Raw genomic sequence first — 12,682 nt, forward strand, 5'->3', positions numbered from 1 at the left:
TCCTTTTTTCGGCCGGGGGTCAGGGCGGAGCCGGTTCCCCAGAATGCCCGCCCCGAGGGGGTGAGGAGGCAGCAGGGACGTCCCCTCTATTTGCATAGCTCCCGGGACGTGGTGCGCAGCTTCTATGCCATTTCCGCGTCAAAGGAAACTCCAAATCCCGAATGCCTCAGGGGTAGGCACGTCACTTCCGTTGTGTTGGAAGTTGCGGAGAATCGAGTCTTGGGGGCTGGTGTGGTTTGACAGCGACGGGTCCGGAGTTGTGGACAGGTGGAGGGGTGAGCTTTTGTGTTTTTGTCCATCCTTCCCGTAGATACCCGGTATGGAGCTGGCATTGGACTTGGGTGACCAGGAGCTGCTGGACTTCCTGCTAGAAGAAAGCGGAGATTTGGGGGCAGAGCAGCCGCTTTCCGAGGTGGGTGGGAGCTGTGAGTCGGGTTGGCGCGGGGCGGGCGGGAGGTTGCGGGGAGGACGTCAATGAGGCAGGAGGTAGTGATAGGTCAAGGCTTGTTCCTTTGAACCCTGTGCAGACACTGAATGAATGGGAGGTAGAGGATTTCCTGATCTCCCTGCTGAGTCCCCCAACGTCGTTGAACGTTTTCAGCTCCTCTGATTCCTGTCTTGTCCACCATGATCACACCTACTCTCTCCCACAGCAACATGTCTCTATAGATGTAGGTGAGTCTGAAATAAATGAAGTTTAGGGGGAGGGGAGGATTCGTAGGCCTGGCTTTTTATATTTTCCCTTTTGCAGATGGTGGGAAGTATGGAAAAGAGGGGGCCCAGACGACTCCACTCCATGTGGAGGAGCCGGCGGAACAGGTACTTGACTTGATTTACCGCGGGATTATGCCCACATTGCACATTCCTTTCTGACACCCCCTTGCAACTCTGCTACCCACCTCCTGGTAACCCCAGGGGATTGCTAGGCTGATACTGACAGATGAGGAGAAGAGGCTGTTGGAGAAGGAGGGGCTTACTCTGCCTGGGACACTTCCTCTTACTAAGGTAAGACTCCCATTGGTGGAGTGAAGGCTGGAGGTGGGGGTTGTGAGTCCTAAGTAGGCTGGTTCTGTTAATTTTATATCAGGAAGGACTGAGATTAGAAAATTTAGCAAATTTGTTGCTAATAGGAAGCTGGAGCCTGTAGTTAATATGGTGGATGCAGAGCCACATCCTGGTTTTGTGAGGCTTTCACAAATTTTGGTGTTCTCTTTTTAAAAATTTTTTAAGTTAAAATATTTTTTTAACGTTCATCTTTTTGAGAGAGAGACAGGGTATGAGCAGGGGAGGGGCAGAGAGAGAGAGGGAGACACAGAATCTGAAGCAGGCTCCAGGCTCTGAGCTGTCAGCACAGAACGCGATGCGGGGCTTGAACTCATGAACCGCGAGATCATGACCTTGAAGTCAGACATCCAACTGACTGAGCCACCCAGGTGCCCCTCTTTTTATTAAAGTTTTTCAAAGTTTATTTTTGAGAGAGAGAGAGAGAGAGAGAGAGAGAGAGAGAGAGCGCGTGCTTGCTTGAGTGTGTGGGGGAGGGGCAGAGAGAGAGAGGGAGACGCAGAATCCCAAGCAGGCTTCTGGCTCCCAGCTGTTAGCACAGAGCCCACAAGATCATGACCTGCACCATTTAACCAACTGAGCCACCCAGGCGACCCCCCCCCCCCGCTTTTTTAAATGTTTATTTGTTTTGAGAGAGAAAAAACCAGCAGGGGAGGGGCAGAGAAAGGGGGTGACAGAGGATCTGAAGCAGGCTCTGTGCTGACAGCAGAGAGCCCGACATGGGGCTCTAACTCCTAAACCATGAGATCGTGACCTGAGCCTAAACCAGATGCTTAACTGAGGGAGCCACCCAGCTGCCCCTTGGTGTTCTCTTTAACAGAGAAGAATTCAAAACCATCAGTGCAACATTAGTATAGGGACCTGGAAAGGACTGTACAAGCAAGGGGCCCTGACACTTAGATTTCACTGGCTTCAGGGTAACCCACTGATAGCTGAATGGCAGAATTAAGTTTTAGAATTCATCCAGAATTCCTCAAGGCTGGATGAAGTAGTATAGTGAGAATAATTGTAAAATCCCAAGTTTTAAGTTTTAAGTGATGAGGGTCAACTTTATAAGCACAGTACCATAGTACTGTTGTGAAATCAACATTCATTGATAGAAAGGTTGGGTTTTAATTTCTTAAAAAAATTGTTTTTTAATTTATTTTTTGTGGGGGAGGGGAAGAGAGAAAGGGAGAAAGAAAATCCCAAGTAGGCTCCATGCTGTCAGTGCAGAGCCCGTTTCGGAGCTCTGACTCACAAACTGTGAGATCATGACCTGATGGAGCCACCCAGCTTCCCTGAGAATTTTAATTTCTTAAAAGTACAAGAAGAGTTGAGATGACTAAGAAAGTGAGTGGGGTTTGAAGGCTCTATCAATGGAGGTGTTGCCTCTAGAAGGGCAGTGACCATCTTGCTCTCCTTTATACCCCCAGAGCACGTTTTAGTGTCTAGTTTTGAACCTATGTTTGACATATATTAAGAAGATGCAGTCCATCCTGAGGGAAGATGATGAGTTAAATTTTGCCCAGATTTTTTTTTTAACTCTGAAGAAACAGTAAATGCCTTAAAACAGTTAAAGACCGTTCATTCTCTCTGGTCTCGGAGGTAGATCCTAGGTAAGTCCAGTTGATAGAAACTATAGAGACAGATGTTGGCTTAGTATAAGGAAGATCTTTTTTTTAATTAATTGTTAAAAATGGTCTGGCTTGTGAGGGCATTAACCCTGGGTCTTCAGAGGCATTCAGACAGAAGCCAAGTGCCTGTTGGTCAGGGAAGCTGTAGAAGGGATTCCTGCATTGAAAAGACTGAACTTAGTTGCCTTCCAACTCTTTGGTCCAATGTTCCTCTGATGAGATCTCTTTTCCCTGTCTTCTCTTAGATGGAGGAACAAATTTTGACACGAGTGCGGAGGAAGATTAGAAACAAAAAGTCTGCTCAAGAGAGCCGCAGGAAGAAGCGGCTGTATATGGGAGGCTTAGAAAGCAGGTACAAAAGGGAGAGGGATCCAAGGGGTGGGAACAGAGGTAGTTGGAAGTGTTGGGGTTCAAAGATGGGGGGATACAGGCCATGTCCTCATATCCTGTTATTCCCTCAGAGTCTTGAAATATACAGCCCAGAATCTGGAGCTACAGAACAAAGTACAGCTCCTGGAGGAACAGAATTCGTAAGCAACTCTCTAACATCAGTTCCTTCTTCCTCCCGTTTTATGCCGTTGTACTCTTTCCCTTGCTCCACACTGGATTTCTCACTAGGCAGCGCCCACATGCAAGGTCTGGTGCTTGCCCTTAAGTGGATGATTCCAAGCAGCTCATAGTAACAGGGAACAAATTCACAAGTAACTAAGGATAAGTATCCAAAAAGAGAGAGGAAGGAGTAAGAAAGACCCTGTGGGACAGATCACATTTGATAGTAGGTAAGATTCTGGGGTGGCGATAGGGGGCATTCTAGGCAGAAAGAACACAGCATAGTTCAGTCTGGCTGGAACCTTAACATAGGGAAGTTGAGCCAGAAGGTAGAGAACATAGAATGCCTGGTGAGGATTATGTGCATAGCTGATCAGGCAGTGTAGAACCACTGAATGTATCTGCAAAGGAGTTTAAGTCTGGGCAGGACGGAAAGGGGCTTATTTTTTGTCCAAAATCAAAATGTTCTTTTTTTTTTTTTTTTTTTTTTTAAAGAGAGAGTGTGAGTGGGGGAGAGGGGCAGAGGGAGAGAATCTTAAGCAGGCTCCATGCTCAGTACGGAGCCTAACATGGGACTTGATCCCACACCCTGGTATCATGACCTGAGCCGAAACCAAGAGCTGGACACCCAAACGAGCCACCTAGGTGCCCCAGAAAGGTGTTATTTAATGAGGAATTTCAGGCATTTTGTCCACAGAGAGGAAGAGGTCATTTGCAAAATAGGACAAAAAGCAAAAGGGACAATTTGGTGCAGATGGAGGAGTGGACTTAACAAGGAGGGTTTCATTGTATCTCAGGGTGCCCAGCCAGGGGCTGCTCATGGTCTCCCCCCCCACCCGCCCTCCTTCTAGGTCCCTTCTGGACCAGCTGAAGAGACTCCAGGCCATGGTGATTCAGATATCCAACAAAACCAGCAGCAGCAGCACCTGTGTCTTGGTGAGGATGGTGACGGCAGGAGAGATTCTTTTCTCAGGCAGCAGCCATAGGGGTACAACCTAGAGCTCTTCTTCATTTTCTTTTTCCTGTTCTCCAGGTCCTACTTTTTTCCTTCTGTCTCCTCGTCCTACCTGCTATGTACTCCTCTGACACAAGGGGGAGCCTGCCAGCTGAGCATGGAGGTGAGAGGCTTGAGGATGCCATTAAAGAAGGGCTGGGGGAAAGCCTGGCCTGCCCTTGAAGAGTCTTTGTTTCCTTAGTGTTGTCCCGCCAGCTTCGTGCCCTCTCCAGCGAGGACCCTCACCAGCTGGAGCTGCCTGCCCTGCAGTCAGAGGTACCAAAGGACAGCTCAGACCAGGAGCTCCAGGCTCTCGGCAACTCTTGCTGTCTGCTGAGACAGATGCCTCAGGCTCCTGGTGCCAAGTCTGCCTTGACATTGCCACTTCCTGTCCCCTCCCCAAAGTCCCCCTGCTCAGGTCCAGTCCTTCCCCTGCCCGCAAACTTCACAAGAGAAGGGGGATGGCTCCCTACTCACAGCCCTACATCTGTTATCTTACAGGGCAGATATTCAGGCTAGATGTGAGGATATGGGGGGGGTGGGGGGGGAGCTAAGCCAGAGCCCAGAGTTCCTAGTCTGTGTCCAAATGAAAGGAATGGGAGAGGGCTAGCCTGAGCCCCCGTGTCCTGTCAGGAAGGCTGGGAGTTCAAACACATCACACTTCACTGGCTTTCTGGGTCTTTTATTTGTACCCATGTATGTCTGCCACCCCATGAATGGGCCTGGGGGAGTCAACTAACCTCCTCAATCATTTCATGCAGTGAGGGGATTGGGTGAGGGAAGAAATAAATAAGTGATTCTGACTCCTGGGTCACCCTCAACCCCTCTTTACTGGCGCGATTGGGTAGGGAGGAGGGTAGGGTCATGATTGTCTTGGTGGCTCAGGGCTGCAGGAGATTGGTGGGGTGAGGGGTGAAGAGGAAAGGCCAGGCTGGAGGCTGGGCTGTTAGAGCCTCTCTCCGACAGTTCAGAGAGTTCACTTTGGGTTTGCCATGGCTTCCTTTGGTCCAAGTTTAGGCCCTGTGCTTAGTCCTGTGCCCTGTTCGGCTATCGGCCTGGAGGCCTTTTTATGCTGCTGCTGCTGCAGGGCCAGCTGCATGGCCCAGATGCTCAGCGGCCGCATGTAGGCCAGTGAGCGGAATACCCGCTGCTGGCAGTATGCTTCAGGGGTCTGGAAGGCCAGGCCCAGGCGCTCCCACACAGTTCGGTAGCAGCCTTCAGCTGTCTGGAAACCTTCCCAAGTCAGGCCCTGTAGGAAGAGATGTCAGTCACATTACTTGGCAATCCCTGAGTAGCCACTTCAGCTGGACAGATGGAGACAGTAGGGTCTCTCCCCTCAGGGAGTTTCCAGCTTGTGGTAGAAACAAACGTGATCCGTAGGCAGAAGACTAAGGCAGGATATGGAAGGCATGCCAGGGAAAAGGGAGAGGTCTTCCAGATGGGTCAGGCCCTACAGAGGTCTGATGGCTGATCAAGTTTGCCAGCCCAAGGTACAGATGGTAGAGAGATGGAAAGGGAGTGTATTACCTCCTGGATCATGGTGGCTGCCAACCCATAGACCACACCCACCCAGACTTCATCAGACTGGACACTGGATCTGTCAGGAACACCATGGGGCTGCATCCCATTCACAGCCCCCATGGCTCCTCCTGCAAAGGCCCGGACATTGAACTCGAAGATGGTTTGGAGAGCACAGACCACGTGAGGGGTAGGAAATACCTAGAGGGGTAAAGGCAGAGACACGCTTCCTTAAATTTGCTTCCCACCTCCAGAAAAAAAACAACTTTCTCTCTGGCTCCTCTTCCTAGTCTTTCTCACCTCAGTGTCTCCTTCTCCTAGACCACTGGCCCTCAGGAACCACTGGCCAGCACACTGGTCAGACATGATGCTACAGGACTGAGGTGGAGGGCTGCAATCATAGTTGTAATAGCGGCCTGGAATACAGGAAGACAAAATAAGGCTCCTTGTGTCCCCATAGCTGCCTTAGGTCTCCTTAGGCTCATCCAACTCACCATTCCATAGTAGTCTCTCATAGGCTTCTTGACCTCGTCTAAGGATGGAAGAAAACTTATCCTGGACATCCTGTGCCCCACATAGGACAGCCATCTGAACCATCACAGCCACAGCTGCCAGCCACAGTCCTCCACAGTAAGCACTGATCAGGGACACGGATTTGGAGGTCAGACTGGCAGCTCCAGCCACTCCCATGCATAACAAGCAACGAGTCATTCTTCCTTGAGCCCACAATTCTTTGGTGCCCAGTTCCCCACCTCAGGTACCCTAGAAGTCCCTACTCTCCAACCTGGGGCCTGTGGTGACCCATCCATCATAGGTCTGGTCTGCATAGCCTCCATTCTCAATGAGTCCATCTTGGTCCTTGTCAAACTTCATTTCAGACTCCATCACGGCCTAGAGAGGGACCAAGATACTGAAGACCTAGATGGATACTAAGGAGCGACACAATAGCCAGCTGGGTTCTCCCCAAACACCAGTCATGCCCTTGGCACACTGGCCACTGCCCATGCATGTCTTACCAGACATACAGGCCACATGTCTCTCAGGAAGCCCTGGTCACCCGTCAGGTAATAGTCTCGGTAAACCTGCAGCACAAACTTCAGGTTTAGGTCCTTCCAGTCAGCGGTATCGTGGACCACATATGCATTGACCCGGAGCCATGGCTCGTCATCTGTGGGAGGGGAGGAAACCTGACTGATTTGCATTGGTGGGTTGGGTAGAGGGTACAAAAGTTGAGGGAGGGAAGCAAACTCTGGGCTGGAGGAATTTTTACCTGGGTCTCCAATATCATGGGGGATGACGTTCCTCCTTTTCACAGGTGCCATTACCCCACTCATCAGGTATTGTCGCCGTGTCAGGTCCTCCCTGAGCGTGGCCAGAGCTGGCGGAGCAGACATACAATTGGGGGCGGGGGTAGTGAATGGGCAGACTTGAGGTGGGGCACAGAACTGTTTGTGACCCTAGAGGGGAACCAGTAAGCAGGACGCGGACATGTTGGGTAGAGAGGAGGAAGGAGACAATCTCAGGGACCAAAAAGATTCACGGGTGTGGGGGGCTAAAAGGGCAGAAGGGGAACAAAAGGGACCCATACCCATGTCATACTGCAGGCTGAGCTCGAGTTTGGGCCAGAGCATGACGAGGGCGAATGAAGCATAAAAGTGGACATCATATGTGTTGTACATGCGATATTCCTGGCCTGGAGGAAGGAGGGAGACACACTGTCTCCAGAAGTCCTGCTTCCCTTCCAAGTCCCCTCCCTAGCTTGTCCGTGAGCTGGGGATGGGGCACTGTCATACTCCACACCCGCCACTTAACCCCCTCATTCCAACCAATCCCCTGGGGGAGGCAAAACCCACCATCCTGCCTTCTGGCAGGGCACTAACTGGCCCCATGGATTCGGCCTGCTGTACTGCAGTCCACCACCAGCCTGTACCTTCAAGGTAGCCAAATCGACCATACTCCTGGAGGATGGGGCGGAGCTGACACATGCTTCCCACCAGCTCCTCTGGTAAGGAGTCTTCAGGAACCTCCAGCCATACTGTGCCTCCATCAGCCAGGAAGTATAGTTCATTGAACAGCGCAGATTTGTACCAGGCAGGCAAGGATCTGGGGAGTCAGGAGGAGGGAATGCTCTAATGAATGTGGACCTCCAAGGAAGGGAAGGATTTTGGAGTTCTGCAGAGTGGGGGGGCACCAAGTGAATCCCAGCCCAACTCTGCTGACTGTGGTGGGTGGAGATTGAACCAAGGAGTCCCATTTGGAGTGTGAGTGCCCAGGAGAAGGGTAAGAGAGGCCCCATTCACACCTGTCGTCCAATACCGGGCTCTGCCAAGCTGAGATCTTCTCTTCCCAGTCTGTGTATCGGCACAATGCATAGTGGCTGAGGGTGGGAGCTGCATTACCATCGCGGCCAAAGAACCTTGTGTACCGTCTGGGATGGAAAGAAAGGGAAGGAATGAGAACTCGGGCTCCAGGTCAGAGCTCCAGCACCTCGGATCCCTGAATTCTTTTGATCCCTTCACCTGTAGTAGACCTGGCCCTTAGCTCCAAACATGATTCTGGGCATATCCCAAGCCAGCGAGAACTCCAGGCGGCACTGGCCTCGAGGTGGCAGCTTGCCCGTAACACACACAGCCCCAGCAATGCCTACTCCTTTCTGTGAGGGGGTGCTTCGGCCTGAGGGAAGCACAAGAGAAATTGGCATAGGCATCCTCTTCAGCCCCAAGGGTCCCTAATATGGGAATAAGGCCTATTCATGACCAGGGCTCTCACCCCTCCTCCCAAGACAGGGACAACCTCTCTTCCCACCACCTCCCTATCAAACCCCGCCCCCGTCACCAGCAGGGGAGTCCAGCTGTCCATCTTGAAGTAGGTCTTGCCACACCTGCTGCCCAGTGCTGTCAGGGTCAAAGGCTGTGATGTGGGTTACCGTGGTATCCACCTGTTAGGGGGCCAAAGACTGAGGGGAAGCTCCACAAGTATGCTGGCTTTGGACTAACTCTCCAGTTCCCATTATAATTCCCACCTCCAAGTTCCAGAGGCTTACAGGCTGTAGTGAGGATGGGATTCAGGAAATGAGGAAATGAAGAGACCCTGGCGGGATGGGATGGGCTCAGGGGCCAGGCTGAGGGTAGGGGTTTGCGGACTAAGGTCTAGGGCGGGCTCTTCCATACCGTGAGTCGTGCAGCCACAGCCATCGTGTAGGGGTTTGGAAGGGTTGGATGATGCAGCAGCAGCCCCTGTACAGTCTCCCCATCACGCTCCAGATAGAAGGGCTCATTCCACAATCCCCCTGGGGCATCATCTCCACCCCCCAGTCCATTCCGCATGGAGAACATGATGGACACGTCCAGGGCTTCATCCCCTTCATTTTCCACATCCCACACAAAGACTCCTACAGGCAGGCTGCTGTCCTGGGAGCAAAAGATCAGACTCAGATGGTCCCAGTGTAGCGCCTCCTGGCCCCACTCCTCCGTACCAAGGACCTGGCTCAAATATTACTCCCTGCCCCCAGTAGACTCTCTTTTGTTTCCACTTGCATCTCCCCAGATTTCCAGCAGGCTGTCTTACCAACTGAGCGGAGATCCTGGAAAACCGGCATGATGTCTTTCACAGATCATGGAATTTCCAGCAGAGACAGATCTCAGGGAAGGGAGGGCAATGGAGGAAACATAGTGGGAGCCTCACCTGGTAGTCATGGGGCAAGATGGGTGTGATCTGGCGACAGGTAAGGGTGACATTCTGACCAGGAAGCTGATAGACAGTCCAGGCTCGGGGATAGAGGGCGTGGTAGAATGCAAAGTACCCACACAGGCCCCAGTTCCAGCTGCGTAGGACACTTGGGCGCTCCACAGACAGGACTTGCTGGTACACAGTCGTCCCTTCCCGACGCAAGCACACTGTGAACTAAACCAAAAGGCAGATAGGCTGGATGGGGTAACCACAGGCACCTCAAACTAGTCTCCCGTCCCCTTTCAGAGCCTGCAGTGGTTATTATTGCACCACAGCCTCACTCATCCCCCAGACCTCTCCCCCAGTGGTGAGTCACCACCAAGTCCTGCCTCCTCTCTTCTCCCAGGCTTCCTCTCCCTTCTTACTATGGTGGTCTTAGCACCCTCACCATTTCTGCTTTTATGCTCTGCCTCTTGCCATCTGGTATCAGAGGATCTTTCTTACAGGCAAATCCAGACATGTTAGTCTGTGCTTATATTTCAGTGACTCCCCATGGCCCTCAGGCTAAAGTCTAAATTCTTCTTCCTGGCTTTGAGGGCCCTTCTTGATCTGGCCTCTCCCTGCCTATCAGACTCATTACTGTTCAAGCACTTATATTCTGGTCATATTGAATACTCACTGTTTCTTGAACACACTAACTACATTTCCTCCTCCATGCCTTGGCTCCTGCTCATTCTCCATCTGGTGAAACCTCTCATCCTTCAAGGCCTAGGTCAAATGCCATCTCCTCTCCGCAAGCAGTGAGTCATTCTCCTGTGTGTCCCTCTACCCCTCTAGTTTAGCATGTTATAATGGTTTTGTTTACATTCTGACTCCCTGACTGCTCTGTGGGTTCTTTGAAGGCAGGGCCCTCTCCAGGTCACTGAGGTCCCCCTCTCCAATTATGACTCCACATCAGAGACAGGCAGAGTTGGCACGTGTAGGGAGAGCATGAGGAAAGTCTAGAGCAATGTCCCTTTTTTCTCAGCGTACTATCTATCCCTCTTATTTTGGTTCTTAGGTGGTCTCACAGTCTCCATTTTCTCAAAGTCCTATTGCCCTAAAAAAATTTAAGCTTTTGGAGTATATGGGCTATAAGGGGTTAATCTCTCTTCCCTTGCTTCAAAGTATGCCTGACAAATTTTAATGTATGTATACAATAATTTATGTTGTTGGAAGTGGCTAAGACTATGGGCTTTGAACCACAGCGAGAGCTGGTTCTGGATCCCAGAGCTTCCATTTACCAACCATGTGACCTTGGGCATGTTACTAAATCTCTTTGGATCTCAGTTTCCTTATCTATAAAATGGGTGTAATAATGGTTCTTACCTTGTAGGACTGTCTTTAAATATTAAATACCATACAAAATGCATAGCACAATCTCTAGTACATGTTAAGCATGCAATAATTACTTTAACTCGAGTCACGATTCCGGAAGGCACTTCCCCTCAGGATACCTAATGGATGAGCCAGAGAGGAAGCTTGGGGCATTGGGTAGGGTTGGTAAACCTGAACTAGGAAGGGCATTGTCATTAATTGGACTCAAGGTCTGCTAGTCATTTTTTCTTTGAAGATGAGCTGAAAGCTGGAAGCATCCCTCAGACAGGAAATGGGAATGTGGTGGACAACTGCACATATAAGGTTGCTGGAGAGAGATGATGAAAGGTAGACTAGATGCCTCTGGCAACTGAAGGTCCAGATGTGATGAAGGAACAGAGGGAAAAGAAATGAAGCTTCAGAAAAGGGAAAAAAGGAGATCTATGCCTGAGATAGGAGGGACTTCCCAGGCCCTCAGCCAGGGAGACCACCAGAGGAGTGATCACCAGCAGAGGAGCTGACCTCTAGCTGAAGGCTAGCCAATCAGGGTGAAGAGTAGGTACCCTACACATCTTTTTTCCCCGTGCATTTATACACTTTTGGGTTTGTTTTCCCTTCTGGTACTACTGAATGTTCTTTTAACCAGGTTAAGGGATCTGGAAATTCCCTGCTCCCCCTGGCTGGGGACTGGCTGAGCTAGTGGAGCTGGGGCAGCAAAGTAGGTAGGAGCCATTTACTAGAGAAATAGAGGGCATGAAGGTGCTGGGGCTGTTTACTCTTTTAAGAAACATGTGCTCTGGGAGTATCTCATTCCTAGTATATCCTAGCACAAGGGTGGGCACATGGGAAGCATCGTGAAAATACTTATTGGACTGAATCATGTGCACATCTAATTTCTACATCCTACACTGGCCAAGAGGCTTTTCCTGGTCTGGGGTACTGTCCTGGACTCTCCTTCACCTGCTGGTTCTTACTTGGTCAGCAATGACTGTCTGGTGCTGGTACATTCCAGGATTGAGCTGCCAACGACAGAACTGGCCTCTCCAACCTCGAGTGATAGTGCCTCCCCCGATGCCACCCAAAGGACAACCTAGAGATAGAATCAGGATGGTTAGTGGGACATGGGGAGAGGAAAAGAAGCCCATTCCTCACTTTCTAGACTATAAAGATGAGTTCCTCTAAAAACCCTGGGGATATCAGATCAACACACTGTATGCTTTAAACTTACACAGTGTTTTATGTCAAGTATAGCTCAGTAAAGCTGGAGGAAAAAAAAACCCCAGGGAAAGGGGCTGTGCAACTTGCAAAAACTGGACGCCTCTTGCCTAGCTCTGCAGTAGACCCAGAGGCTGGGCCCTCTCTGTGCAGAGCAGAGGTAGACTCACCATAGATCTGTCTCAGGGGTACACAATTGATGAGGTCAATGAAAGGTGTTTTCTTCTCCACCTGGGTCTTCCGGTACCACCACTGCAAATACCTGAGGAGCAAGAGGCAGTGTGAGTGGAAGAGGCAGTGGGCGGTATCTCCTGGGCTGCAATCCCCTGCCTCTCTCTGGTCACCCAGTTGTAACTTCCCGTTACATGGCTGCCAAGGACCGTTCCCTTCACTTCCAAATCTCTCTTCCTTTCCACTTCTCTACAGTTCAAGGTCCCCTACTCTTCTCAGTCACCCCAGCTTACAGGATGGGACTATCTTTGTTTCTCCTCTTTATTCTCAGGAGCTTCTGACCATGCCTCACCTGTAACTCCACTACCACTGCTTGGCTTTAGTTCAGGAGCTTTGCCTGAGGTGCTGAGAGGGCCGGTTTTGTTTCCCTGACTACACCCCCCCACCCACCATGGGAACAGTCTGTTGGGATAACTTTCTTCTTCTTCTTCTTCTTCTTCTTCTTCTTCTTCTTCTTCTTCTTCTTCTTCTT

General features: G+C 50.7%; 2 protein-coding genes across 5 annotated transcripts in view; one reads left to right on the forward strand and one right to left on the reverse strand.

Annotated features, from left to right (window-relative positions):
• The first annotated feature begins 31 nt into the window (after positions 1–31).
• Positions 32–4,989, forward strand: CREB3 (cAMP responsive element binding protein 3). Of its 2 annotated transcripts, XM_049626114.1 has the most exons (10): positions 32–172; positions 311–412; positions 528–675; positions 752–819; positions 916–1,005; positions 2,924–3,030; positions 3,140–3,208; positions 4,079–4,163; positions 4,261–4,345; positions 4,424–4,989. In XM_049626114.1, the coding sequence occupies exons 1-10, from the start codon at positions 125–127 to the stop codon at positions 4,738–4,740; spliced, it is 1,119 nt and encodes a 372-aa protein (XP_049482071.1). In that variant the 5' UTR covers positions 32–124; the 3' UTR covers positions 4,741–4,989. The 2 variants fall into 2 exon arrangements, with proteins under 2 accessions (XP_049482071.1, XP_049482076.1); XM_049626119.1 differs by lacking the exon at positions 3,140–3,208.
• Positions 4,888–12,682, reverse strand: part of GBA2 (glucosylceramidase beta 2) — a 12,464-nt gene continuing 4,669 nt past the window's right edge. For 2 of the 3 annotated variants that reach the window (XM_049626083.1, XM_049626094.1), the window contains exons 3-18: positions 12,150–12,241; positions 11,739–11,854; positions 9,424–9,642; positions 8,910–9,149; positions 8,575–8,677; positions 8,259–8,412; positions 8,042–8,167; positions 7,670–7,842; positions 7,328–7,432; positions 7,010–7,117; positions 6,756–6,907; positions 6,524–6,630; positions 6,234–6,376; positions 6,040–6,155; positions 5,749–5,940; positions 4,888–5,470 (exon numbers count right to left, since the gene is read on the reverse strand). In XM_049626083.1, the coding sequence (XP_049482040.1) occupies positions 5,198–5,470; positions 5,749–5,940; positions 6,040–6,155; positions 6,234–6,376; positions 6,524–6,630; positions 6,756–6,907; positions 7,010–7,117; positions 7,328–7,432; positions 7,670–7,842; positions 8,042–8,167; positions 8,259–8,412; positions 8,575–8,677; positions 8,910–9,149; positions 9,424–9,642; positions 11,739–11,854; positions 12,150–12,241 (2,419 nt within the window). In that variant the 3' untranslated portion in view covers positions 4,888–5,197. The remainder of the gene's footprint in view (positions 5,471–5,748; positions 5,941–6,039; positions 6,156–6,233; positions 6,377–6,523; positions 6,631–6,755; positions 6,908–7,009; positions 7,118–7,327; positions 7,433–7,669; positions 7,843–8,041; positions 8,168–8,258; positions 8,413–8,574; positions 8,678–8,909; positions 9,150–9,423; positions 9,643–11,738; positions 11,855–12,149; positions 12,242–12,682) is intronic. The other variant, XM_049626089.1, reaches the window with a different exon arrangement.

Source organism: Panthera uncia, chromosome D4, assembly GCF_023721935.1.
Source record: "Panthera uncia isolate 11264 chromosome D4, Puncia_PCG_1.0, whole genome shotgun sequence".
Classification (NCBI taxonomy): domain Eukaryota; kingdom Metazoa; phylum Chordata; class Mammalia; order Carnivora; family Felidae; genus Panthera; species Panthera uncia.

Bases quoted from the DNA above. Each gene is read 5' to 3' on its own strand.
- CREB3 (XM_049626114.1), top strand. From the start codon at position 125: ATGCCATTTCCGCGTCAAAGGAAACTCCAAATCCCGAATGCCTCAGGG. The intron at 3,209-4,078 runs GTAAGCAACTCT...CCCTCCTTCTAG, and splicing joins CTCCTGGAGGAACAGAATTC to GTCCCTTCTGGACCAGCTGA. The intron at 4,346-4,423 runs GTGAGAGGCTTG...TTGTTTCCTTAG, and splicing joins CCTGCCAGCTGAGCATGGAG to TGTTGTCCCGCCAGCTTCGT.